Here is a 25588-nt window from a genome sequence, read left to right as displayed (position 1 = left end):
GCCCTCTCCCAGGCCAGCCCGTGTACATAAATAGCCTCCCTGGAGGACAGTACTCAAGTGGGTGGAAAACAGCAGACGCCCCACAATCAGCCACACGTTCTCACACAGGGAGTAAAATCAAGACAATTTTATTTACACTTTAGAAAGCAAATAGTCGCAAAAAAAAAAAAAAAAAAAGAAAAGAAAAAAAAAGAAAGAACAAAAACAAAAAACAAACAAACAAATGACCCAGGAGCTTGAAGTGTTTTATTTTGTACTTTCTTTTCAGTGTAGGTCATCAGTGATTCATCTGCATAAACATTTTTCCTGGTAATAGTAGTGAGCCTCTGATTCAGAAACTTTAAAACTTCAAGTACTTAAAATGCACGTGAATTCCCCCAAGTTTTATCTATCATACATCCTCACAGTGATTAATTTATCATCCAGACATCCTCACAGTGATTAATTTATCATCTAGACATCCTCACAGTGATTAGTCGGCTGCCATGGAAGGTGAATTTGTTTCAAAGGAAAGGAAAATCTTAAGTCATTAAACATCTCCCTGATCAGTAATCATTTTAACGGTACTATTTTTTAAATGAAAGGCAAAAATATGTGTATGTGGGGGAAGGGGGTGTAAATACTTTCACCATCCAGGCTAAGCACAAAATGTCATCAAAGAAATAAATGAACACCTACGGCATGCCTGCCACACCACCATCTTCCTCCTCTGTTGAAGGGCTTTCCAGGGTCTCCGCATCGCCACCTCCTCTACCAGGAATGCCCGTGGCCCTGTCCCGCGGAACCAGCACAGGAGGACAACCGCTTTCTGTCACTTTGTCCTGCAGCCTGCAGTTGGATGTCCTGGAGTTCGCATGCAATTCCAGAAGCTCAGGCGACACTAGATAGGTTCCCTCTAAATCTTTTTTTAGTACCGTTTGGCAAATATCCCAAAATGAAATTCAACTCTAAGTTAAAAGTCTCAAACGGAGATAGAGCTTAAGTGCCTCTGTGACTCTCTGGGCTGCCCGGGAGAGCTTAGGAATGGAAACCCAATTGTCAACCCACTGAAGGGCTGCTAACACCTGTTGCTGCATCACGACAGAATAGTAACTGCTATGGAGGAGGCTGAACAAGAGCAAACAGGCTGGGAGCGTCTGTAGAAGCCAACAACCCTGCCCCCCACCTCCATCTCAGACACACTGGTGTCACCCCCACCCTATGCCACAGTGACAAGAACAGCAAGCATTAAAACCAGACTCATCCAGTTTGTTCAGTGTTTCCCTCAGGGGACTCCAGTGCTGTCAGATTTTTTTTTTCCTCTTCCTACCTGTTGATTTGAAATGCTTTTTGGTTTCTAAGGAGGAAAGAGAAGGTTTATAAAGGGATCTGGAGAGACTATGGCTAGATGGCCAAGTCACCCGGTCTGGCACGCCCACTGGACTTGCTGAACCTTCCTGGGTCCAGAAGGACCAAAGGTGGCGGCGGCGGCGGGGAGTGCATCTCCACTGTGGTAGCCAAAACCTGCTCCCCCTCCTCTGGCGTCACCACCAAGGCGCTCTCCTCTAAGCTGCTGCCACTGCTGTCAGTAAGCCCCTTGCGGCCATCAGGGCTGGATGCTGCTGTAGAGGGCTTGCTGGCTGGAGCCTGCTGCTCTGCCACTCTGCTGCCGGCCCAGTTCTGCTCTGTCAGGTGGTGGCCATTGCAATGCTTGACCGGGTGGCCTCTGCCTTGCGCATCGTTTAGGGTCACCACTGTGAAGTCTGCTGGTGGTATTGGGGCCCCAGGAAACCCCGCAGCCTTTGCCTGTACTGTGGGACAGACAGGGTGTGTGTGATAAGGTGGGAACCCAATGGAGACGCTGGGCGGGCCAGAGCTGGTGGCCGCGGGTAGGGGGTCCAAGGGCTTGTGCCTAACTTCTGAGGCATCTGGGTTGAAGTGGTTGGTAACTCCCTGCTTGAGCTTCTTCCAGCCCAGGTGGTAAATCTCCAGCATGTTGAGCACCAGTGACGCACAGGCCACAGCCAGCATGAAGATGACAAAGATGGTCTTCTCCGTGGGCCTGGAGATGAAGCAGTCCACGGTGTTGGGGCAGGGCCAGCGGTCGCAGCGGTAAAGCGGCTGCAGCTGGAAGCCATATAGAAAGTACTGGCCTGCGATAAACCCCACTTCGAAGAGCGTCTTGAAGATGATGTTGAAGACGTAGGTCCGCAGCAGCGCGCCTGCGATGCGCACCTTGCCGCGGTCGTCGCGCAGTGGCGGGTCCCGCGGGCTCCCTGTATGCACTGGCTCGCGCCCGCGGCCGTGCTGGGGGTTGTCTCTCCTCAGCAGCTCCTCCTCCCGCTCCTTCTTCTTCTCCTCCATGCGCACGATGTGTAGCACGTGGCCCAGATAGATGAGGGTGGGCGTGGACACGAAGATGATTTGCAGTGCCCAGAAGCGGATGTGCGAAATGGGGAAGGCGCGGTCGTAGCACACATTCTCACACCCGGGCTGCTGTGTGTTGCAGGTGAAGTCCGACTGCTCGTCGCCCCACACCTCCTCGGCTGCCGCCCCCAGCACCAGAATGCGGAAGATGAACAGCACGGTCAGCCACACCTTGCCGATGACTGTAGAGTGCTCCTGCGCATTCTCCAGCAGCCTCCCCAGGAAGCTCCAGTCGCCCATTGCTCCCAACAGCTAACCTGCAAGGGAAATATGGCTGTTACTACTGGGGAGAGCAGGACAGCACAGCACTGGGGCTGTGTTGCGTCTGGTCCCACCAACTTAAGATCTGAAACAAGTGGAACCCTGGAGTGGTTCCATGTCTGTAATCCCAAAACCAGGGAACGTTTATACCCCCTCCAGGAATTACCCCCCTCCCCCAGTAATTCCTTGTATTACTACTACTACTACTACTATCACCACCACCACCATTATCATCCTTCATCATCTTTCATCATCATCATCATCATCATCATTCTTCAGTGGTAAAGCTGTGCTAACAACCTGAGTCAGATCCTGGGAATTCACTTGGAAGAACTGACTCCTGAAAGTTGCCCTTTGACCCCTACACATTGGCCATGCCACATGTACACATGCCCTACACATAGCATAGATATATACACACAATAATAATAATTAAAGAATTTGAGGGCTGGAGAGATGGCTCAGGGGTGAATTGCTCTTTCAAAGGTCCTGAGTTCAAATCCCAGCAACCACATGGTGGCTCACAACCATCTGTAATGAGATCTGACACCCTCTTCTGGAGTGTCTGAAGACACCTAACAGTGTACTTACATATAATAAATAAATAAATCTTTTTTAAAAAAGGATTTGAAATGTGAAGTGGTGGCAATTGTTTTGTGTTTGCATTCTCTTGCCATTATCCCCAACAAAACAGTATGGCATAGTATTTACAGTGTATTCAGTATCTCAATGCATCTAGAGATGATGTAGTGTATACAGAGGGATAAGATAGGTTCTCTGCAAATACTCTGCCATTTTATAGAAGGGGACTGGACATTGGTGACTTTGGAATCTGTGGGGGTCTTAGAGCCAATCCCCATAGATACTGTATATATCCTGCATTATCTTGCCTGGCAGGTGACATCAGTACTGATCACTGATACGACTCAGCAGACGTCACTGCTGGCCTGAGTAGCTAACCAGCCCAAGCCTTGATCTCAGGGATGGAGAAACTGAGATGGAAGGAAAGAGGAGTGAGTCCCCTGCCTCTAACTCTGGGTCCCTTTCTCTCCAGAATACCTGTGCATACAGCGAGGGGACTGGCTAACTCCTGACCTGGGCCTTTCCGTTCCCAGGAGATTAGAGAGCATTGCAAAGGGCCGCCTCTCTGGGGCACTGTCTAAACTCTCGCCTTGCCAATCTACCACCTCACCCATTATACACTTTCTTTTTCTTCATACTAACATTCTTTATAATGCTTAATTAGAAGACTTTCTTCCACTATTATAAAATCAAAATATTTCAAGTATTATAAAAGCATTCATACCAGAAATAGATGGCAGCTTTAAGGAAAAAAAAATACTCTGGCACTATTCAGGAGGCAGGAGGATTGCCAAAAGTTCAGTCATCTGGTTTATTTAACCAATTTCAGGCCAGCTAGGGCTACGATATCAACACCTGTCTCAAAACAAACAAACTAACAAACCACTGTTAACATTCTACTTGATGATATTGTTTGCCAAAAACACTGACTAAATGGTCTTTGTTCAAAAAAGGACTAAGAGGCTTGGAAAGCAGTGAGGTGAGCAGGCAAACACCTTACCCTTAGCACTAGTGGGTGCAGGTTGGAGGGTCAGAGGGCCACATCCCCTTGGCTTGCACAGGAAGCCTGACACCAGCTTGAGACACGTGAGACTTATTTAGAGACATAAAACAAATACAAACAAGCACATGAATAAAACGCAAGCACACAAGCAAAGGTAACCAGCTCCTGGCTTCTTCACAGATGATAAAAACCACTGCGTGCTCATTGGTTTGGCCTTGCCTGGGACCTGTCGCACCTTGCAGTACATTTCTATCAGCTCCCTTATACCTGACACAGTTTAATGCCACGTTAACAGCTGGTGTGGTTATTAACCTTCACCATCATTTTGTCTGGCTTTAGAGTCACCTGGGAGATGGAAGAGAACCACTTCTGGGTGTCCACACACAGGGATGAGGGAGGAAGATGGGAGACTTCTGTGAGAGGCACAGGGGAACCTTCTGTGGGAGGCACAGGGGAGCCTTCTGTGGGTGATACAGGGGAGAGAGATGGGAAGAGTTTCTTCTTCGCTGCTGCTCACTGGGTAGCAGACACTTTGAACATCAATGAAAAGACAGCTCCCATGTTCTCATGGCCTCTCTGCAGTGAGGAAAACCATCATGGCTGAAAGAGTGTGTTCCAGCATCTAGCAGAACCCAGAAAATGCTTCACTTGGAATTTTAAGATGTTACCTGACAATCAGTGAGTACAGAGCCTGCCTCACAAGCATGAGGACTAGAGTTCAGAGGCCCCAGAACCTATGCAAAAAGGCAGGCTTGGTTGTACATGTCTGGAACTCTATTGTCAGACTTGGGGCAGGGAGCGGGGCAGGAATAGGTCTCTGGAGCTCCTGGTAAGCCAGTGTAGCCCTATTGGAGAGCTTTGTGTCCAGTGAGAGACTCAGTTTGAAAAGACAAGGTGATCAGCAACATGGAAGATGCTTGAGGACTTCGGACACACACACACATATACATACACACACATACACACATATACACATACACACATATATACATACACACACATACACACACAGAGGCACATATAAATACAATACTAAGTAATCTTTTTAATTGGAAAGGATATTTGAACTTGGGAGTTTGCTCAGTGGTTAAGGACCCACCTTTGATTCCAAGCACACACGTGGCGAGTCTGTAACTTTAGTCCCAGGAGATCCTACGTATGTATTCTTCCGGCCTTGTAGGCACCAGGCACTCACATGGTACATAGACATGTTTGTAGACAAAACACTCATGTACATAAATTAAGAAAATGAATGGATCTAAGACTAACAAATATCATTTTGAGTAGAAGTCAGAAAAGAATTCACAGGAGTCGGGTCTCCTTCCACCCTGTATGTCGTGGAATCAAACTAAGGTAGGGCAGTGCGACAGCAAGCTTCTTGACCCTCTGAGCCACCTTTTTAAAAAATAATCTTTTAAAGATTTATTTTATGTGTATCAAAGTTTAGCCTGCGTGTCTGAATACCTCATGCATGCTTGGCACCTGCAGCAGACAGGAGAGGACGTCATATTCCCTGGCATTGGAGTTACAGGAGGCTGTGAACCATCATGTGGGTGCTGGGAACTGAACCCAGCGGCTCTTCAAGAGCAACAAGTGTTTTGATAGCTGAGCCCTCTCTCTAGGCACAAATACTGCAGCCTCAGTACTAATATTTAAGAATAAGCTTGGAATTAAATAGAACTTCACTTACTAGCTGTACTGGCTGGTTTTGTGTATCAACTTGACACAGGCTGGAATTATCACAGAGAAAGGAGTTTCAGTTGGGGAAGTGCCTCCATGAGATCCAGCTGTGGGGCATTTTCTCAATTAGTGATCAAGGGGGGAGGGCCCCTTGTGGATGGTAGCATCTCTGGGCTGGTATTCTTGGGTTCTATAAGAGAGCAGGCTGAGCAAGCCAGGGGAAGCAAGCCAGTAAGGAACATCCCTCCATGGCTTCTGTATCAGTTCCTGCTTCCAACCCTGCTTGAGTTCCAGTCCTGACTTCCTTTTGTGATGAACAGCAATGCAGAACTGTGAGTTGAATAAATCCTTTCCTCTCTAACTTGCTTCTTGGTCATGATGTTTGTGCAGGAATAGAAACCCTGACTAAGACAAATTGGTACCAGCTTAGTGGGGTATTCTTGTGACAACCTGACCATATTTTGGGGAGGACTGTGGAAGGACTTTGGAACTTTGGGCTAGGTGATCCATTCAGTGTTAAGAGCTCTGTGGAATCTTCTGTAGGAGCTTGGAAGATAATGTTAAGAACAGTGCAAATGATGGAGGCCTGACTTGTGAAATTTCAGAGAGAAGATTAAAGACTCTTATCAGGGCCATGTTTCGATTCTGTGGATTTGGTTAGCTGGGGCTGAAGAATCAGCTGTGATTAACAAGATACCACCAGAACCACTAAAGCAAACCTTTGTTTTACTGGGACTATTGATGCTGGTTAGCTAGAGCTAAGAAATTAGCGGTGATTAAGAAGAAACCAGCATCACTGAGGTGAAATCTTCTGGGAAGTGTTTTCTGAGAGCACAGAGAGTGTTTTCCAGAGATAGCCACATTTGTATTTTGTGCTGTGGCTGGACTTGGTACTGTGTAAGAGTCACACAGATGGTACTGGTTTTGAAGGCATGAAGGGGTCATGAAGAGCAGCTGAGGCTCTTGGCACAGTGAGAGGCCACGGAAGGCCATTGGTGAAGGTGCAGCCTCAGTTGCAATTGACCGATCAGGACTTGAATGGGTCATGCATAGGAGCAGAGGCTTGTTACCATGAAGAGAGCCTATGAGAGGCTATTGGTGAAGCCCAATTACAGTGGAAGACAGCAGTGTTTTGGAGATGCCAGTACCATGCGATGACCACCAAGAACAGCAGCAGCAGTGGAGGACAGGCAGCTGGAGCCTAGAAGACAAGCTGTGTGCTACAAAGGGCAGTGACCCAAGCCCTTGGAGGAGCCCGGAAGATGGTGAGTTGGATCCCAGACATTGAATCATTGGAGTTTGAGTTTTGCTTTTGGTTGTGACTGTGCTCTGATATGTTTCCCTCTTGAAAGAAAAAGGTATTTTAGTGGAGCCCACAGTTAAGAGAGTTTAAATTTTTAAAAGACTTTGAATTTTAAACATATTGCACATTTTAAAGTGATTGAACTTTTAATATGTAAAGACTGTGGGACTTTTAAAGTAATTTAGATCTTGGGGATGAATCAGAAAGTAAGGGTTGAAGCTTAATAGTGATGTGTTTGTGTGTCAAGTTGACAAGGGATCAATTGTACTGGCTGGTTTTGTGTGTCAACTTGACACAGGCTGGAGTTATCACAGAGAAAGGAGTTTCAGTTGGGGAAGTGCCTCCATGAGATCCAGCTGTGGGGCATTTTCTCAATTAGTGATCAAGGGGGGAGGGCCCTTTATGGATGGTACCATCTCTGGGCTGGTATTCTTTGGTTCTATAAGAGAGCTGGCTGAGTTAGCCAGGGGAAGCAAGCCAGTAGGAACATCTCTGCATGGCCTCTGCATCAGCTCCTGCTTCCTGACCTGCTTGAGTTCCAGTCCTGACTTCCTTTTGTGATGAACAGCAATGCAGAACTGTGAGCTGAATAAACCCTTTCCTCCCCAACTTGCTTCTTGGTCATGATGTTTGTGCAGGAATAGAAACCCTGACTAAGACACTAGCAAAGAAACAGCTAAATATTAACCTCAAGCACACTTCCAATATTCTGCTCATCAGGTTAAGATCAAAAGTAAAATCTTAATTTTGACAAACCCCATATTCCCCATCCCTATTGTGACACACATTGCTCAGAATGCTCTAGAAGGTAAGGCAGTGCACTTCAAAGACTTAAATTGCTGTACAGGAAGCAACTTCTCCCCTGCCTGAGAGATGCCAGGGATCCGTTCTAGCTCCCTCTCTCCTCTCTTCCAGTCAGCCCTAAATCTACTCAATCCTCAGAGCTATCCCTAGAAGGAGGGGGTACTCACCTGCCCAAGACTATCAGGAAGGCCCCTACCAGGGTTTCAATAAGGTCTATATGTTAGGGTGGGACCTTTAAGAGGTGGAGCCTAATTCAAGTCCTTAGGTCATGGGAGGGGGCAGGGCTGAACCCAGCAAAGAGGATTAAAATCTGTGCATGAAGTTTAAGCATTCTTCTGGGAAACCTCTTGGAACCTTTTGCTTTTCCTTTTTAAACAATTTGCTTTATTTTTAATTATGAATATATGTATGTGCTGTGTGGGTGTGTGCAGGTGCTCATAGAGTTCAGAAGAAGGTATACAGATCTCCTGGAGGTGGAGCTATAATACAGGCTGCTGTGAGCCAAGGCCCAAAGCCACCGGCCCAGTGCCACCAGTACTAAGAACTGAACTCGGGACCCTGCATGGACAGCACATGTTCTTAACTGCTGAGCATCATTCCAACCAGGGCTGGCTTTCTAAGAAAAGAATGTTATGTGTGCTGATGGTTCCTCTTCCTCCCAAGCTGAGCTCAGATATGACGCCTGGTGTGGTGGTTTGAATAGCAATGGCCCTCATAGACTCCTGTATTTGAATGGTTGGCCCATAGGGAGTGGCACTATTAGAAGGTGTGGCCTTGTGAGTAGGTGTGCCTTGTTGGGGGAAGTGGGTGGGCTTTGAGGTCTCCTACACTCAAGCTAAGCCCTCTGTGGAATCCAGTCTCCTCCTGCTGCCTGTGTAGATCCAGATGTAGAGCTCTCAGCTCCTTCTCCAGCACCGTGTCTGCCTGCAGGACTCCACGCTTCCCACCATGATGACAATGGACTGACCCTCTGAAACTGTAAGCCAGCTCCAATTAAATGTCCTTTGTAAGAGTGGCTGTGGTCACGGTGTCTCTTCCCAGCAATGGAAACCCTAAGATACATGGAGATGGGCAGCCACCTTGTGAGCATTAGTTAGTAAGCCTAAGGGAAGAGTCAAGAAAGTCCCAAGGTCATCGCTGTCACACTGCAGGCTGCTAAATCAGCCTTGCCAGCTGCTTCCAGATTGTTTATATTCAGAGGAAAACCCACTATTGGTTCAAGCTACATTTTTTTTCTTATCTGAGTAAGGCCAGGCATAAATGAAAAAATATGGTTCATTTATAATTACTGAAAAATAAAATTCACATGATCCCTAACTACTGAAACATATATTAATACTAATGAAATATAATTTTGAGCATATTAAAGACACAAGGAAACACTGCTGCTGTAATGATAAATGGCAGACACAGTCTGATGCTGTCACTTCACACATTCTCAGACACACACTCAGAGAAGGGACGGAGCCACACTGAAGGAGTTACAGTTTCTGATAACAGGGTGCTTCCTCTCTTTCTTTTCCATAATAAGTCACATTGTAACCACAAAATCCACAGCCTTTGCCAAATGTGATGGCACAGGCCAGTAATCCTAGGACCCAGCAGACTGAGGCCAGTCTGGGTACACTGAGAGACTTTCTCACAGAATGAGGAAGACCTGGGGCAGCAGCTCTAACTCAGTCAGGGGCTTGCCTTGTAAACACGAGGTCCTGAGTTCAATCCCCAGAACCCACGAAGATGGCAGGTGTAATGGTGCCCATGCTTGTAATCCCAGCACTGGGGGAAGCAGAGGACCCTGGGAACTCACTGGCCAGCCTGTCTAGCCTAACCAGAGGGCTGTATGCTAATGAGAAACCCTGGCTCAAAGAAAGTAAATGCCATTTCTAAGGATGACACCAGGGTTATCCTTTGGCCTTCACACACTACAGATCACCTGGGGTCACATACACACAAGAGTATGTGAAAACATGTGCACATGAGTAAGCACAACTGTACACACGTGAACATGCACAAATGTGTGCACACATGTATAAAAACAAAACAAATAGTACTTGGGAGACTGAAGGAGGATTGCCATGAATTTGAGGCTAGCCTGGGCTACATAGGAAGGTCCAAGCCAGCCAGGATCAGAGTAAGATCATGTCTTAAAACATCAAGACACAAACAAAAGACTTATGGCCCTGCCTCTTGTCTTCTGAAGCTTCAGTTTTTGAAACAAGCCAACTGATTCCCTTTTATTGCCCCCTCCCTCCTGCACCTTTAACTGCACCTGTGATGAGCAGACAAACCACAAAGGCTGTTGGGAGATGAAGTCCTGGAGGCCCACCACCAGTCCTGAGAGGTGTGGCTATGCACAAAGGTCAAGATGAGCCCTCCTGTCCCTGTGCCAAAGAGGGGACTTGCTGGGTAGTCTTCAGATAAACATGGGCAGGCTCCTGGAGGTGACTGTGGGACCCCAGCCTCTCTTGTACCCCTCTGCCACTCAGCTGCCGTCAGCACCACATTCTTGACATTAACACTGTGAGTTGCATACCTCTCGGGTGTAGTGAAAGGTGGCTGATTGATATGGAAGGCAGCCCAAGTGTATTCTCTTCATTGACAGGAACTGCTTAACTCTGTGTGGCGATTACAGTTTAATGACAGGATACTGTACCCAGTGTTATGACAGTACTTTACACAGTCACATGCTGTATAACAACACTGGTGACTGATAGACCGCAGAACGACAGAGTCCGAAGAGATTACATCACCTGGTAATGGCGAGCTTGTGTTAGTTTGTATACCTAAGCTCTGCAGTCACGCTATGACAAAATCAACCTGTGGCAGTTGTCAGAACAGGTGGAACTGATCTACGACAGTGTTAGGTAGGTAGTAGGACTACATACTGCCTGTATATAATATTTATCTCTGTAAAATGGCACCTGGTCTACTCGGCACATCTTTTTATTTTTTTAAGATTTATTGTAAAGATTTTTAAGATTTATATGTAAATACACTGTAGCTGTCTTCAGACACACCAGAAGAGAGCATCGGATCTCATTACGAATGGTTGTGAGTCACCGTGTGGTTGCTGGGATTTGAACTCAGAACCTTCGGAAGAGCAGTCAGTGCTCTTAACTGCTGAGCCATCTCTCCAGCCCCCTACTTGGTACATCTTAATGTGGTACATGTACATAATCCCAGGACTTGGGAATTGGAGGCAGGAATCTCAGAAGTTGAGTTCTAGCCTGGGTTACTTAGTGAGTCTGAGGCTAACCTCAGGAACCTGTTGTTTGTTATATTGCTGCTGCTACATGCTGCAAACAACAGCAGCCCTGTCCTTACACCCCTGAGCACCAAACAGGCCCGAGTTTCCGAGTCTTTGGGCTGCTTTCATGGCGCTTGGCAGTTCTATTTGTTTTCAACAGTTACATAATTGTCACTGGGGCCTTTGGGACGTGTTGGTGTTCCGGTCAGATCAAATGTTGACTATTCTACAGCAAGCAGGGGCAGCCTGGGGTTCCTTCATCCCTGATGTACAGGTTTGTTGGACAGTTTAAGACATAGCATATCTTAAAAATCTGTCTCTGCAAGGTAAGGTGGCACACACCTGCAATGCCCTGAAACCCTCACATTCAAGATGCTGAATTCAGGAGGGTCTAAGTTCAAAAACATAAGAGAGACAAAAAGAAATACACAAAGAAAAACAAGAGAAAGAAGAAAAGGAAAGAAAATGTTTTTTTAATATATTTTATGTGTACGAGTGGTGTGTGTGTGTGTGTGTGTGTGTGTGTGTGTGTGTGTGTGTCCTGGATGGTTTTATATCAGCTTGATACAAGCTGAAATCATCTGAAAGGAGGGAACAGAAACTGAGAAAATGCCTCTGTAAGATCAGGCTGCAGGCAAACCTGTCGAGCATTTTCTTGATTAGTAATTGATGGGGGAGGGCCCAGCTCACTGTGGGCGGGGCCACCCCTGGGCGGTTGGTCTTGGAGTCTCTAAGAAAGCAGGCTGAGCAAGCCAGTCAGTCAGCAGTACCCCTCCATGGCCTCTGCATCAGTTCCTGCCTCCAGGAGGGCTCCTGCGCTCCCCAAGTTGCTTTTGGTCCTGGCGTTTCATCACGTTAGAAACCCTGACTTAGTCTGTATGTCTTAGTTACATGCCTGGTGCCTGAAGAGGCCAGAAGAGGGTGTCTGATCCCAGCAGCTGGAGTTACAGATGGTTGTTGAGTTACCACAGGGTTGCTGGGGACTGAACCCGGTCCTCTCTACAAGAGCAACAAACTGCTCGTAACTGCTTGTAACTGCTGAGTCCTCCCTCCGCCCCCTTGATTTGTTTTTTACTGTTGTTGGTTTGCATTTTGTTTGGTTTTGCTGATTTCCCTTAGCCTCTGCTGACAAGCATCTTCCCACACGCTGCGACCACAGAGCAGGCCACAACACCCAGTATGTGTGTAGAGGGGGATTTCAGGGAAATGGGTGCTTAATACTCAAATGAGCGGTGAGGGAAATGTGTGTGTGGGGGGGAGCAGCAGAAATAGAGCTGAGATTTGGGGCACTGCCTCTTGATAGAAGACAGCAGAGCCTCGGATGTGGAACGGGTTAGAAAGCAGTGCCTGAGTGTCTCCCTAACTCTGTACAGCCAGCTGCTCCACTGATACTGCACCCACACTGCTGAGCGCATTTCAGGTACCGCGGAACTATTGCTGTGCCCAGTGTGTATATGTCCATGTCAGAACCAAAGACATGCAAAGAATGGTTCCCTTCCAGGAGCCTGTCTGTGACTGTGTGTGGGAAGGTGGGTGCTGGACTGGGTGAGGAAGGGAAGGCATGAAGACTCACTGAAGATGGAACCCAGAAGTTCTGGGTGCTGCGTCTTGGCTGTAGGCCAGATGAGGGTCTCCAGAGAAGTCAGTGCATTTGGACGTTCAGTTCTTGGAGTCTGCACTCTGATAAACGATCTTTCTTTCTTTCCTCCGTACTGTGCCCTGCCATCATTTCTCTTCAATTTTGTAGAAAGTTACTTCACAAATTTCTTCCCCTTTTCTTCTCTTCCTCTCTCCTTTTCTGTTTTTTGTTTTTGTTTTTCTTTTTGCTTAAAGACAAGGCCTTACTCTGTAGCCCATACAGATTTCAAAGTCATAATTCTCCTGCCTCAGCCTCCTGTGTAGTTGGTGATGTAGTAGCTTAGGAGTGTCAGGCATGTCCTGCAGTGTCTAAAAGTCAAAATGGGGCTAGCAGGTGGCACAGGAACTGGGAGGGGCTTGAGGGCAAAGGGACACTGAGGAATACCACTCCTGATTCAGAAGCCAGTGCTGCTCTAAGGGCCAGCAGAGGGCTTTGATGAACTCTGTCAACATTTTTAAAGAGTGTTCAACATGGATGAAGCCAAGACCCTTTGATCTCAGAAGAAGTAGGCTACCAACAGTCCTCAGATGACCAGACTAGTAGGAAGGTAGGAATGGAGAGTCTAATTACGGGGTTACAAGGCTGTAGGTGGGGATAAATGGGGAAGTGGGAAAGGGTGCTTACTTAATAAACCCATAATTAAAGGAGGAGTCAGCTCCGTCACAGAGAGGGTCAGGGCCCCATCGGAAGTGTTTTCAAGCCATGGATATAGGACATCAGAGGGTGACGTTAACAGGAACATTGAGGGTAAAGGCGTAAGGAGCCTTCTTTCCCAACAGCAGTGGAGAGAGCAAGTGTGGGAGGAAACCTTCCCTGAAGTGTAGACAAGACTGTCAGAGAGGTCAAGCCTCAGTTCCCAAGAGGATGTGTTTGCTGAGAACTCACAGGGAGGAAGCAAGGTCCCACCTCGCAGCCAGAGGCTGCAGCTGAGGGCAGAGCTCAGCCTGGAGACAGCGCTGCTGTAGCTGTTGCTGCTGCTGCTCTCCTCTGGGCCTCTCAGGGCTGAGGCACTGAACCTGTCCCCAGAGCACAAAAGTCCAAGTCAAACTGCCAGAAACAGAAGTTGGAAATGAGGGTGGGGGAGGTGGGGTGGGGTGGCATGGCTTTGGGTGGCTGGTGTTCTGCATGGCCCGAGGGCAAGAGGAGACACCTAAGGCAGGGACATGATTGTGAAAACCAAACAGAGGACCTCAACTGCAGGGCAGAGCACTCCAGGAAGTGACAGAGTATCCCTACCAGGCATGAAGGATGGGACAAGGGCACTGCAAGCCAGGAGCCAGGCCGCAGCAGGAAGGACAGGCACCTGGTTCTCACGTATGGAGAGACCTTTGAGGGATTGAACAGAGTGACACAGTTTGTCCAGAACATTCCTGGGACAGCCCCTGTTTCTATGTCCTGAATGTCCTAGAGGGAGCACAGAAGCTTAGAGGGCCTCTTTCTGAGGATGCCTCCCCCCACTTGTGCCATCTAAAGAGGCCACTCCCAACAGGACAGGTGGTGGGACAGCTGAGCCTGCCTGATCATGCTAATGAGACACTGGGAGGACTGGAGTGGACCAGACAGGCTGGGGAGACAATGGAGCTCATGATTCCAACAAATATGTTCTTTTCAAGGTGGGCCCATCAGAGGAGGGTCAGTAGGGGAGGCCATGGCGACTGTGGGTTCTGTTTGGGACACATAAAGTTTGAAACGCCTTAGGTGGGCAAGTGTCCAAGCTTGAGGTTCCATCTGGGAGTTGTCACCAAGCAGAAGGTATTTAAAACCTCTGAGCTGGGTGTGGTGGCACACTCCAATAACCCCAGCACTGTGGAGGCTAACGGAGATTAAAAGTTCTATACCACCCTGGGATATATGGGGAGAGAGACCCTATCTTAAAAAGAAGTCAAAGTCAAAATAAATAAATGAAAAATTCAGAGCAAATGTAAGTCAATCGGGGCAGAGGGACAGTGGCTGGCATCTGAGCCTGGAGCTCACGGATGCCGACAGAGTGAGAACAGGGGACCCACCGGGCAGCTGATGCAAGTCTTAGATGTTTTTAAGAGATTTATTTATTGTTCTATGTGTGTGAATGTTTTGTGTGCATGTATGCACATCAAGTGCATGTATGATGCTCTTGAAGGTCCTAAGAGGGTGTCCGGTTCCCTGGGATCAGAGTTACAGATAATACTGGGAGTTGAGCCTGGGGCCTCTGCAAGAGCATCAGGGTTCTTAGCCACGGAGCCAATTCTCCAGCCTTAGGAAGCACAAAATGTACTGAGATTACAGAATGGTATCGGAGTTGAAAGACTGAATGTGTAGCATTCTTTATTTCCTTTTGCAATAATATTGTAGAGCTAATATAACTGGGGCAGGGTTAGAGAGAGCAGTTTTGTATGAAGTGTGTGTGATGGCCTGGCACACCACTGAGTGGAATTTTAAGGGTCCTGTAATTCAGAGTTCTATTTTCAGATAGTAATGTCTGCCTGGGCTTGAAAGAGAGAGGGGCGGTTCAGGAAATAATTTTTTGCCGCTCCTAATTGGGTATATATACTCCTAGGGAACAGGTGGACTGAACTTTTCACAAATATGAACCAGATATAACTGGGCTGATCTCGTAAACTCGTCATGGAAATGGAAATGGAAAGGCTTTACCATTAACTTCTTATGTCCCGTATTTGCTCATTCCAAGCTTTCATCCTTGAGACAGTTCAGCTGGCCTTCTAGACTCTCAGAGAGAAATGGTTTATAAATGGTGTCTATAATAGACAGACATCCTTGTCATGATTTGCCAGATTATACATTATGCCAACTCTTTACTTTGCACTGATATGGGCTGGGGACTGGAAGTCAAACCCAGAGACAGTGCAAAGCACATGGTGGGGATGTGTGCATGGTAACATGGTGTGACTCACACGTAGGATTTGTATGTACAAAGCACATGGGGGGGATGTGTGTATGGTAACATGGTGCGACTCACACGTAGGATTTGTATGTACAAAGCACATGGGGGGGATGTGTGCATGGTAACACGGTGCGACTCACATGTAGGATGTGAGCATCATGAGCTTCCATAAGGTTATGTGGGTCCTGGGCCCTGAGCTTTGTTCTCCAAATGTGTCTCGACTTATTTTTGGACTTTATTTCTTCGATATGAAATTTGAACACAACTTGTCAGTTCCATAAAAATCTGAACTATTATTTCAAACGGAAACATATTATATTTATTTTTTTGAACTGAATCCAGTTCCTCATGGCGTTGTTCCTCCACAGTAGACACAGCCTTTCTCTGTTGACACAGAAACTCTCTGATGAGCATCCAGTGCTTTGGATCCTGACCTAGGAGAGCTTGCACTAATTTTATTGGGTTTATTTCTAGATGCTTGAAAAGTATTCTGTGTGCGTGTGCGTGTTCTAAATAGTTTTAAATTTTCCTGATTGGTTATTGTTAGTACTCGGGGACAGGAGCTGTTGGTTTGTTTGGGGCAGCGCTGGGGATGTAACCCAGGATTTTATGTGACTGACGAGCACATTTATGCAGCAGCCTGGTTATTCTTGCTATGCGCTAATCTTGTATCCATCCATCTGTTAGGAAGCCCTAAACAGAGCTAACAGGAGTTCCCTCTGGGTTCACTAAGTAACTCTGCAGACTTAGCATATCTGCTATTAAACTAATCTAAACTAAATTAATCCTAATTCTTCCTGTTTGTTTGATACTATGCCTAACTCTGAGACTCACCTGCAACTTGTGATTCTCCTGCCTCAGCCCCTTCCCCCCTTTTTAACTTTATATATATAAATATTTTGTTTGCATGTATGTCCATATACCACGTGCATGCCTGGTGCTCAGGGAGGCCAGAAGAAGATGTCAGATCCCCTGGGACTGGGGTTACAGACAGCTGTGAGCTGTCATGTGGGTGTTGGAAGCTGAGCCTGGGTCTTTGGGAAGAGCAGCTAGTACTCTGAGCTGCGGAGCCTTCTCTCTAGCCCAGTGCTTTGGAGTGCTGGAATCGCAACCATGAAACACAATACCCGGCTTCCTGTTATTTTTTTTCCAAATTGTTTTAGACCAAATAGACAAGGTAGCATGGTGACATCTGCCCTTGTTTCTGAATTCAATATGAATGTTTCTAACGTGTGATTAGTGTTTTAATTTCTTTTATAATTTTTTGAGACATGGTCTCCTGTAGTTCAGGCTGACCTTGAACTCATTATGTAGTTGAGGCTAGTTCTGATCCTTCTGCTTTTATGTTCTGCTTGCTGGGACAACAGGCGTGTGCTAGCGGGGTGGTACAGTTCTGTCTTTAGTTTTCCGGGTTCACTTTTTTTTTTTTTTTTGGTTTTTTCGAGACAGGGTTTCTCTGTGTAGCCCTGGCTGTTCTGGAACTCACTCTGTAGACCAGGCTGGCCACGAACTCAGAAATCCGCCTGCCTCTGCTTCCCAGAATGCTGGGATTACAGGCGTGCGCCACCACCGCCCGGCTCCGGGTTCACTTTTATTCATTGGGCTAAGGCAGCATCTGGTCCTGGCCGGCAACAGATTCCATGCCTCCCGTGGTTTCTACATTGCCACTCATGCTGGATTTCATACAGTGTTTTTTTTTTCTTTCTGAATATATCTGAGATTTAGCTGGTAATCATAGTAATTCCAGGGTGCCCGTATCATGACTCATGAGTAATAGTCAAGAATGCTCATGTTCTATCATTTCACTGTAGGTTTATTTATTTATGCCTCAGGTGGACCAATTTTTATACTATCATTATATTTTGAAATATAAGTTATTAAGCCCAAAAGGTTAAATTCTCTGAAGCATCTCTTGTAAGAAAGTCTCTTATAGGAGTTTGGGACCAGTCTTTCTCCGAGGACGGCAGCAGGAAGACTTGAGTAGATTCCCACTTCATTAATAGCTCTTGGAGGGTAGGTTTGCTGTATTTCCAGTCAATTTTGTCTTCAGAAAAATTTCAACTTCCTGTACATTTTAAATTTGTTAACAACTTGATTGTAGCATTAGCTTATGAGTTCTAAGATGTGCCATGGTGGAGCACACCTTTAATCCCAGCAGTCGGGAGACAGAGGCAGGGGGATCTCTGTGAGTTCAAGCCTGGCCTGATCTGTAGAGTGAGTTCCAGGCTAGCCAAAGTTACATAGTGAGACCCTGTCTCAACACCAAACCAAACCAAACAAACCAAACCAAACCAAACCAAACCAAACCAAACCAAACCAAACCAATAATCAACTAACCAAAACAAATAAAAACCTAAACAAACAAAAACAAAAACAGAAAACAAAAAACCCAAACAACAAAAAATACTAAATCCAGTAGTACTTGTATTGAAGTTTATATTTTAAAAGAGGTCTTTCATACCTGTTTTTGTTTGTTTTCTCTTTTGGAACCAACTTTAGTATGTTTAAAAAGAATGGGTAGATGCCAATTTTACTATTTACCAGTATTACTGTAAAATATATGTAAAAGGGCATCCTTTCCTTTAGTGTAAATGTATTTATTATTAGTTCCAGTGGTTTCTAGACACCCCACCCCACTGGAAAGCATTGTTAGAGGTCGGGGAACAGTCACTCTGCTGGCAGGCTACTTTGATATATGTGAGTACACTGTAGCTGTCTTCAGACACACCAGAAGAGGGCATCAGATCCCATTACACATGGTCAGGGGCTGGGAATTGAACTCAGCTCCTCTGGAAGAGTAATCAGTGCTCCTAACCACTGAGCCATCTGTCCAGCCCTCTAGCCCTTACTTTAAGAAAAAAAAATGCATATTCTTTATCAAACTTTTACTATTTTAAGATTTAAGCATATGTGCATGTGTATCTGTGTATGTGTATGTGTGCATGTGTGTACATGTGTGTGTGTGCATGTGTGTACAGGTGTCAGTGAGTGCCAGAAGAAGGCTTCAAATCCCCTGGAACTGGAGTCACGGGTGGTAGTGCTGATGTGGGTGCTGGGGACTGAACTCTGGTCCTCTGCAGGAACAGCACACGCTCTTAAGCATGGAGCCAGGTTTCCAGCCCCTGAGTGTATTTATTGAGACAGCTCTTGCTTTGTGGTCCAGGCTGCCCTTGAACTAGTGTCAAGTCCCCTGCTCCTGCTTTCTGACTGCTGCCACTCCTGAATCTTTGCTTAACTTCTAGCTGCTCTCCTGCTCTTCAGGGGATGATTACTTTCTCCTAGAATCCATGAAGTAGTGGAATTATAAACAGTTCTTTGTCCACATTCCTATCCCAATCTAGCTCCCAATCACTGTCAGAATTTCATTCTAATGTCAAAGAATAAAGCTCCAGAAAGACAAGATTATATTTAGATTATATATATATATTTTAATTTCATATATATACAATTTGCCTCTCCTCACCTCATGGTGGAGATCATACCCAGCAATGAGTAAACTCTGGCCACGCACCGCTGCGCTCAATCCTGTCTCTGAAGCTACACCTCTAACCCACGTGGATTACTTATGAAGTAACCGCAGAGGAAGCATTTGTGATGTGTGCACCATCTGTGCTCTCATCTGGTTTCTTAGACTTCCGCCACGGCGGGGTCTTACTCATTTCTGATGGTCTGAGGAGTCGATGCTCTTGAGTGGATGCCCCACCCCTGCTTCCACCCCTCCCCCATCTACCTACAGTACCGGAATCCTGGCATGAGCACTTCATCTCTCAGAGGAAACAGTGAGTCAGTTTTCACTGTTGACCTATTGGAATTCGAAGGCCTAGTGAGAACTGCTTTTAACCTTATTTTATTACGACTGTGTACATGTGTGTCCTAGAGGACAACCTTGGATGTCACTCCTTTGGAGACAGAGTCTCTTTCTGGTGGTGCTCAGCTAGGAAGGGACTGGCGGGCCAGTAGTCTCAAGTTTCTCCTGTCTGTTTCTCCACCACTAGGAGCACAAGTGTGTGATGCCACGCTGGACCTTTTTTTTCTTTAATTAAGTTTTTTGGTGTTTAGTATATGTATTTATGGAAAGGGGTGGACATATATCAGTGCATGCACAGAGACCAGAAAGGACACCATATGGCCACGTGTCTTGTCTTGACGTTGATCACTTTACCCTCTTGAGTCAGGGTCTCCCTCTGCACCTGGAGCAAGCCCCAGGGAATTCCCCCCTTCTGTCCCTGACAGAACATGGGCATGCTCATGGCCACACCCGGCTTTTTACATGGGTGCCAGAGAACTGAATTAGGGCTCTCAGGCCTGCAGAGCAAATGCTTTTACGTGCAGAACCACCTCTCCAAGCTCCTGCCTCGCATTGGTCCATTGGGTCTAGGTGTTATATCCTCGGGTTTACAAGGCAAGCACTTGACTGGATGATGTTATTTAGACTGACTTTTAATTCCTGTGCTGGAATAATCCTCTACCTCAGCCTCCCTGGTAGTTGGGACTGCAGGGATACCACTGGGGGCATCGAGAACTCATTTTAATTTGTAAGTACTGGAAACAAAGGCTCATTTGAATATAAAGGTCTTGAGGCTGGAGAGATAGCTCAGTGGTTACAATTGCTCACTGCTCTCCTGCAGCACACGGTGGATCACATCCATAATTCCGATTCCAGGGCATCCGATTCCCTCTGCAGACCTCCGAGGGCACCGGGCAAGCATGTGAAACACACATATGTACATTCAGGCAAAAATCCAAAACTATGTTTAAAGATAAAGGTCTTTGCTGCTTTGTATTGAAGAAGGGCACGTTAACAATACACTTACTGTTTAAATAGAATTCTTTCTTCTGAGATACCCGAACAAGATAAATATTGTCTCTGGGAATCAGCTTTAAGTGGCCTTTTCTACAGAGTTCTAACATCAGCAGAATGCTAGCAACTGGCCACACCTCCAAGGCTTGCTGTCCCATGTCACACTGCCCCCCCACCCCCGCCCCACTTCCCACCCCACCCCAGCCATCCAGAGCCTCTGTCTTCTACCCTGGCGAACTCTCCAGTTTCCTGTGCTAGTTACTAAAGTACATTGCAAGTCTCTTAAATGACTTCTGTGATAGATCCATGAAACCCAAGAGAATCATCACTTAGCAAAACATTTCACTAAACATCACTCGTTAATCTCAAAGGACTCTCTTCAACTTCTTCCTCCAAGTGTAGTAACTGAATAATGAAACAGTAATCACCTTCAAGTGAAATGGGACTTACCAACACTCTACTTTCTAAGGGATGGTTTGGGTAAGGATATATTGCAGTAAAAGAAATCATGGGGTGCTTTTATATACTAGACATCTCAGCAGGCTCTTGGGATGCTTAAAATGCCAAAGTCGGGTCGCCTGAGTGGCTTTTCTAGCACTGACCCTGTGAACAATTAAAAGGTCGTTTCCCTGTATAGCTGGAGTGATGTCATCTGGAGTCTTACCTGCTGCACCTGGCATATGGAAACAGCACGGTGGCACTAGGAATCTCGGAAGTGTCTGGTTTATCTTCCTCGTTCACAGCCCAGGAAGTGGCATCCCAGAAAGGGTATTGAGATTTGCCCAAGGCTGCACTGCCCATAGTGTGCCGATGCCAGCAAGGAACCTCGCCTGCAACTCTTGGTCACATTCCCTTCCTCATGCCTCCAAGGGGAAGCAGCAGGCAGACTGCTCAGGTTCCAGACTATCCCAGTCTGCACACTTGAACACGCGTGTTAAGGCAGACAGGTTACAGTACGCTATAAGCTTTTGCCAGCCAGAGTGGCTAAAGGCTAAGGGGACACTTCCATCAAAATTCCCAAGGGCCGGTGAGGTGACTCGCCAGGTAAAACTCCCGCTGAACAAGCATGGTCGCTCATGTTCTGTCGATGGACTCAGCAAAAAGTTAGATCAACTTTATAAAGGCAGGCTCAATGCTACAGTCTGGTCCTCTTACTCCGTGTATGCTGTGACCCACGTGCCATACACACATCAGTGCAGACTCCCTAAAAGGAATTAAGGACAGCCCAACGGCCTCATTCACCACATCACTGGAAACATCATTTTAAATGCAAATATTTTTACTCTTGGTAAAGAAACCCCACACCTCAATAGTTATAGAATGCTATCATCCACTTTTATAATAAACAGAAATGGTATGTTAAAATACTTGGGTATTTTTTTTTTCATCTTGTCAGGGAACTCATGTAGTATAGGATGTCCTCAGACTCACGGCAATCCTGCCCCAGCTTTCCAAGTGCTTGGATTACAAGGCATGAGGTGCCATGCCCAGCTAAAATACTCACTTTTAAATTAACAAGAAACAAAATTTCATGAATAGACTAGCATTAATTTAGTATGGAGATAGTGGGGTGTGCAGCCTGAAGAAAAAATGAGCAATTTTCATACTTAGTACCATTAGTTAGTAAATGGTCTAAATAAATGGGTAATTCTTCAAATAAAAGAACAAAGTACAGGAGGCAGAAATGGTGGCATCGGCCAGTCATCCAGCGCTCAGAGGCTAGGGCAGGCAGGTCTCCATTAGTTTGAAGTCAGTTTTGTCTATATAGAGAATTCTAGGTAAGCCGGGACTACTGTCTCAAAGACCCTGTCTCAAAAAACAAAACAAAATGAATAAAAAATGCAAGCATAAAAACAACTTCACACTTCTGAAGTTGTGGCAGCTTTTAAAAAGCCAGTTCCAGACTGCTAATTCTAATTACCATTGAGGGAGAATTTCCCACCCTGTAAGACTGAAAATGTAGATGATATTTTATTATTTTCTTGCCTTTACGCATTATACTGAAACCACGAGCAGACTGTTCCCATGTGCTGTTATGGCCTGTGAACCACAGCCAGTGCTTTCTCACCTGTGTGCAGGTGTGTGCTGTATGTACTGTGAACACTCAACAAGTCTGTGGTCCTTGCCTCCGGAGACTGGTTTGCAGGCTGTGAAAGAGGCAGGCATGGGGAAAATGGATAGAAATGCAATACAGACCCTGGCTGCCTAGTCCTAGGGACTGGCAGAAGAATGGGTGGACCATCTGAGTCCAGCCACCAGATGGATGAGTTTGGCTGGGTTTCTTTACATCCAGATCCTAGGACCAGGCTTCCTGAAACCTTCCAATCCTCGGAATGTCCTCACACAGGCTGGCAAGTTACGAATGTGTGGGTTTATTAATGTTCATGGGACTGTGAAACGGCAAAGATCCTAAGGCTGTGTGTCCTAGGTACTGTTAGGCTTGTGTTCAAGCAATGCAGGAGGTAGTCCCAGTTTCTACATAAGCCAGGCTGGCCACAAGAAAGTTCCAAACCTACCATATGTCATTCAGCTATGAAAAATGAACAGGAAAACCTGACATTTTAGTGTCGTTCAAGTAAATTGGTTAAAATTCTTTCCTTATCGACAGAGTCAACTTTTGTTTCCTGCCATTTTAAAACCCAATCACTTCCAGGCACGTGATTGTCAGCAAACTGCACTGTCTGTCCCCACGGGGCCGTTTTTGTAAACTGCTTCACACTCTGGGGCAGAGCATTCTCCTGTTTGATGCTTATCTCAACAGAGGCCAAACTGCTGAGCCAGGGGACTTTGTGCCAAGTTAGCTCATTTTTACTCTGAACACAACTGATATTTAGAAAAGTCCCTCCCTTACTCCAGTTTAATCTTTCTATGTTTGTCTTGCAATATATTTCACAGCCCCACAGAAGGGCAGTGTGTGAAGTGATGCACAGATTACAAATCGTCATAGTTTTGAGTGCTAAGCGAGAGCCTGTGCACAGTTCACTTCCTGGCAGTTTTATACAACCGCTGTTAAGGGGCACGGTTTTGGAGGCATCTTGATAAAAGGAAAACTGGTGAAGTCCCTTTCACAAATATTCAGGAACAGAGACTGCTGATCAAGAGGGTGGATTCTAGTCACCAGTGGAGAGTGGACAGGAAGCAAACAGCTGCCCAGCCACTGGAATTTAATGTCACTACAAGTCTCTTAATTAAAAGGTTATTATTGTAGAAGGCAGCTAAGGGCGCTCTTCCGGACACGTACATTCTTTACCCATGGACACCGTCATACACGTACAGATCAAGAAGCTGGGTCGTGGTACTAACAACTAAAGTATTTAAGAAGAAAAAATAAACTTCAAAAAGTTTCTTCCGAGCAAAGTGAGCCAGGCCACCTTGTTTCTCTCCAATCAAAACACTACGAATGTACATGGACACTAGCAGGCCACTGCCTGCAGCCTGGGCGCCTCCTAAGACGACCTTAGGATCCCTGCTGTTTGGGCAAAGGGATTGGTTGCTTTCCCCAACCCAAGGGCATACTGAGAAAACCATCTCGACTAAGCTTTGGCGGTCTATTAAAGAGCGCAGGCATTCTGCCCAGGTCTTTAGGAGCCTAGAAGAGTAATCATTCCCAAAGTTGATCAAAGTTTCCGGACACCCCACAACAATCCAAAGGATCATGAAAGCCTCCCAAGATCGGGGAGCAATAGGGCCTTGCCCAGGGGTGGCAGCGCCGCGTCCAGCCACCCCTGGTGCTGTTGGGTCCCCAGTATGGCCCTGGGACTCCCAGTTTGCCTTACCCCGCTCTGCCGCGGCGGCACCGTCGTTCCTCGCCCAGCCGGGCTCGGCCTGCTCTGTAAAGGAAGCTCCCTCTTCACTCGTGCGGCGCCCCTTCTTCCCACGAGCGCCCCGCGCCAGGGCCGGGCTTCTCCGCCCCGGCCGCCATCCCCACCGCCGCGGTACGCACCGCACTAGGCGCCCCACGCCGCTGCCCCGCCGCCCTGCCACGCCCTCGCCACCTCCCACACTGCCAGCTACGCCTCCCCGCCTCCCGCAGACCACACCCCTCGCGCCCCTGGCCCTGTCCTAACTGGGGAAGCTGGCACCTGCTCCCTCCTCGCGCGCCCGCATCCTCGGGCGCCACTTGCACCCCAATGCGCACCACGCGCGCTCCTCGCCCAGGAGCCCGCAACTCGGCCGATCCACGGCAGGTGTAGGACGGGGCTCCTGGCCGCAGACACCCCAGGGCTGGGTCCTGTAGGGCTGTAGTGGACAGCCGGAGCGCAAGGCACAACCGACTGCCAGGGCGGCCTGGGCGCTGCGCACGTGGGCGTCGGGAGGGCGCCTCGGTTGCGCCCGGGTGTCGCCGCCTGGGGGATGTAGACTTATTCCTCGGGCGAGCCCCGGCCGGAATCCCGTCTCACCCAGGCGGATAGAGACGCCCCCGCCGGCAACAAGCTATAAATAGCGGCCGCCAGCCCGCTTCCAGGAGGACACAAATTAGCCAACAGCTCCGCGGATTCTAATTTTTGAAAATAACTTGTTCCAGGGCGCTTGAAACTTGGCATGGCCTGAAGTGTCGGGGAAGATGTCCCTGCGGGCAACTTGTTCCAGACTGTGTTGAGGATGAGATGGCAGAGTGTGGTCCGACTAGCCTGTCCGCATGGGTTAGGCTTTTAATATGTCAGAGTTCCACTCTTTGAGAGTCATCGGACACCCAGAGGGACAGAATCCTGCCTTTGTCTCTTTCCTCTGCCTTCCTAGGGCCTAACAGGGGCTTGAACAGCAGCTAATCACTAATAATAGTTCACTGAATTTTGATGGCAGTGATCCCTACATCCCCTTTATGAGTGATGATTTTATTTTAAGAATAAGGAAAAATGTGCATTTCTGGTTGTTTTACAGTCTCCCTAAAGACTCCATTGCTTCATTAAAAAGTTTGTCTCTATTTGGGTTTGCAATCAGCTGACTTTGAAGATCTAATTCAAAGATCTGATTGATGATC

General features: G+C 47.0%; 1 protein-coding gene and 1 long non-coding RNA gene across 2 annotated transcripts in view; one reads left to right on the top strand and one right to left on the bottom strand.

Moving 5' to 3' along the window:
- Positions 1–233: 233 nt before the first annotated feature.
- On the bottom strand, positions 234–24558 carry Gja3 (gap junction protein alpha 3). The gene is made up of 2 exons (XM_052191350.1): positions 24384–24558; positions 234–2663 (listed from the first exon to the last, which is right to left on the bottom strand). The coding sequence occupies exon 2, from the start codon at positions 2644–2646 to the stop codon at positions 1384–1386; it is 1263 nt and encodes a 420-aa protein (XP_052047310.1). The 5' UTR covers positions 2647–2663; positions 24384–24558; the 3' UTR covers positions 234–1383.
- Positions 12611–25588, top strand: part of LOC127691478 (uncharacterized) — a 45319-nt gene continuing 32341 nt past the window's right edge. The window contains exon 1 of the long non-coding RNA XR_007979280.1: positions 12611–12706. This is a non-coding gene — a long non-coding RNA (uncharacterized LOC127691478). The remainder of the gene's footprint in view (positions 12707–25588) is intronic.

Source organism: Apodemus sylvaticus, chromosome 8 (assembly GCF_947179515.1).
Source record: "Apodemus sylvaticus chromosome 8, mApoSyl1.1, whole genome shotgun sequence".
NCBI classification, from domain to species: Eukaryota; Metazoa; Chordata; class Mammalia; order Rodentia; family Muridae; genus Apodemus; species Apodemus sylvaticus.
This window is presented reverse-complemented; position numbering and strand designations above follow the sequence as displayed.

Coding starts and splice junctions, on each gene's coding strand:
- Gja3 (XM_052191350.1), bottom strand. CDS start 2,646: ATGGGCGACTGGAGCTTCCTGGGGAGGCTGCTGGAGAATGCGCAGGAG.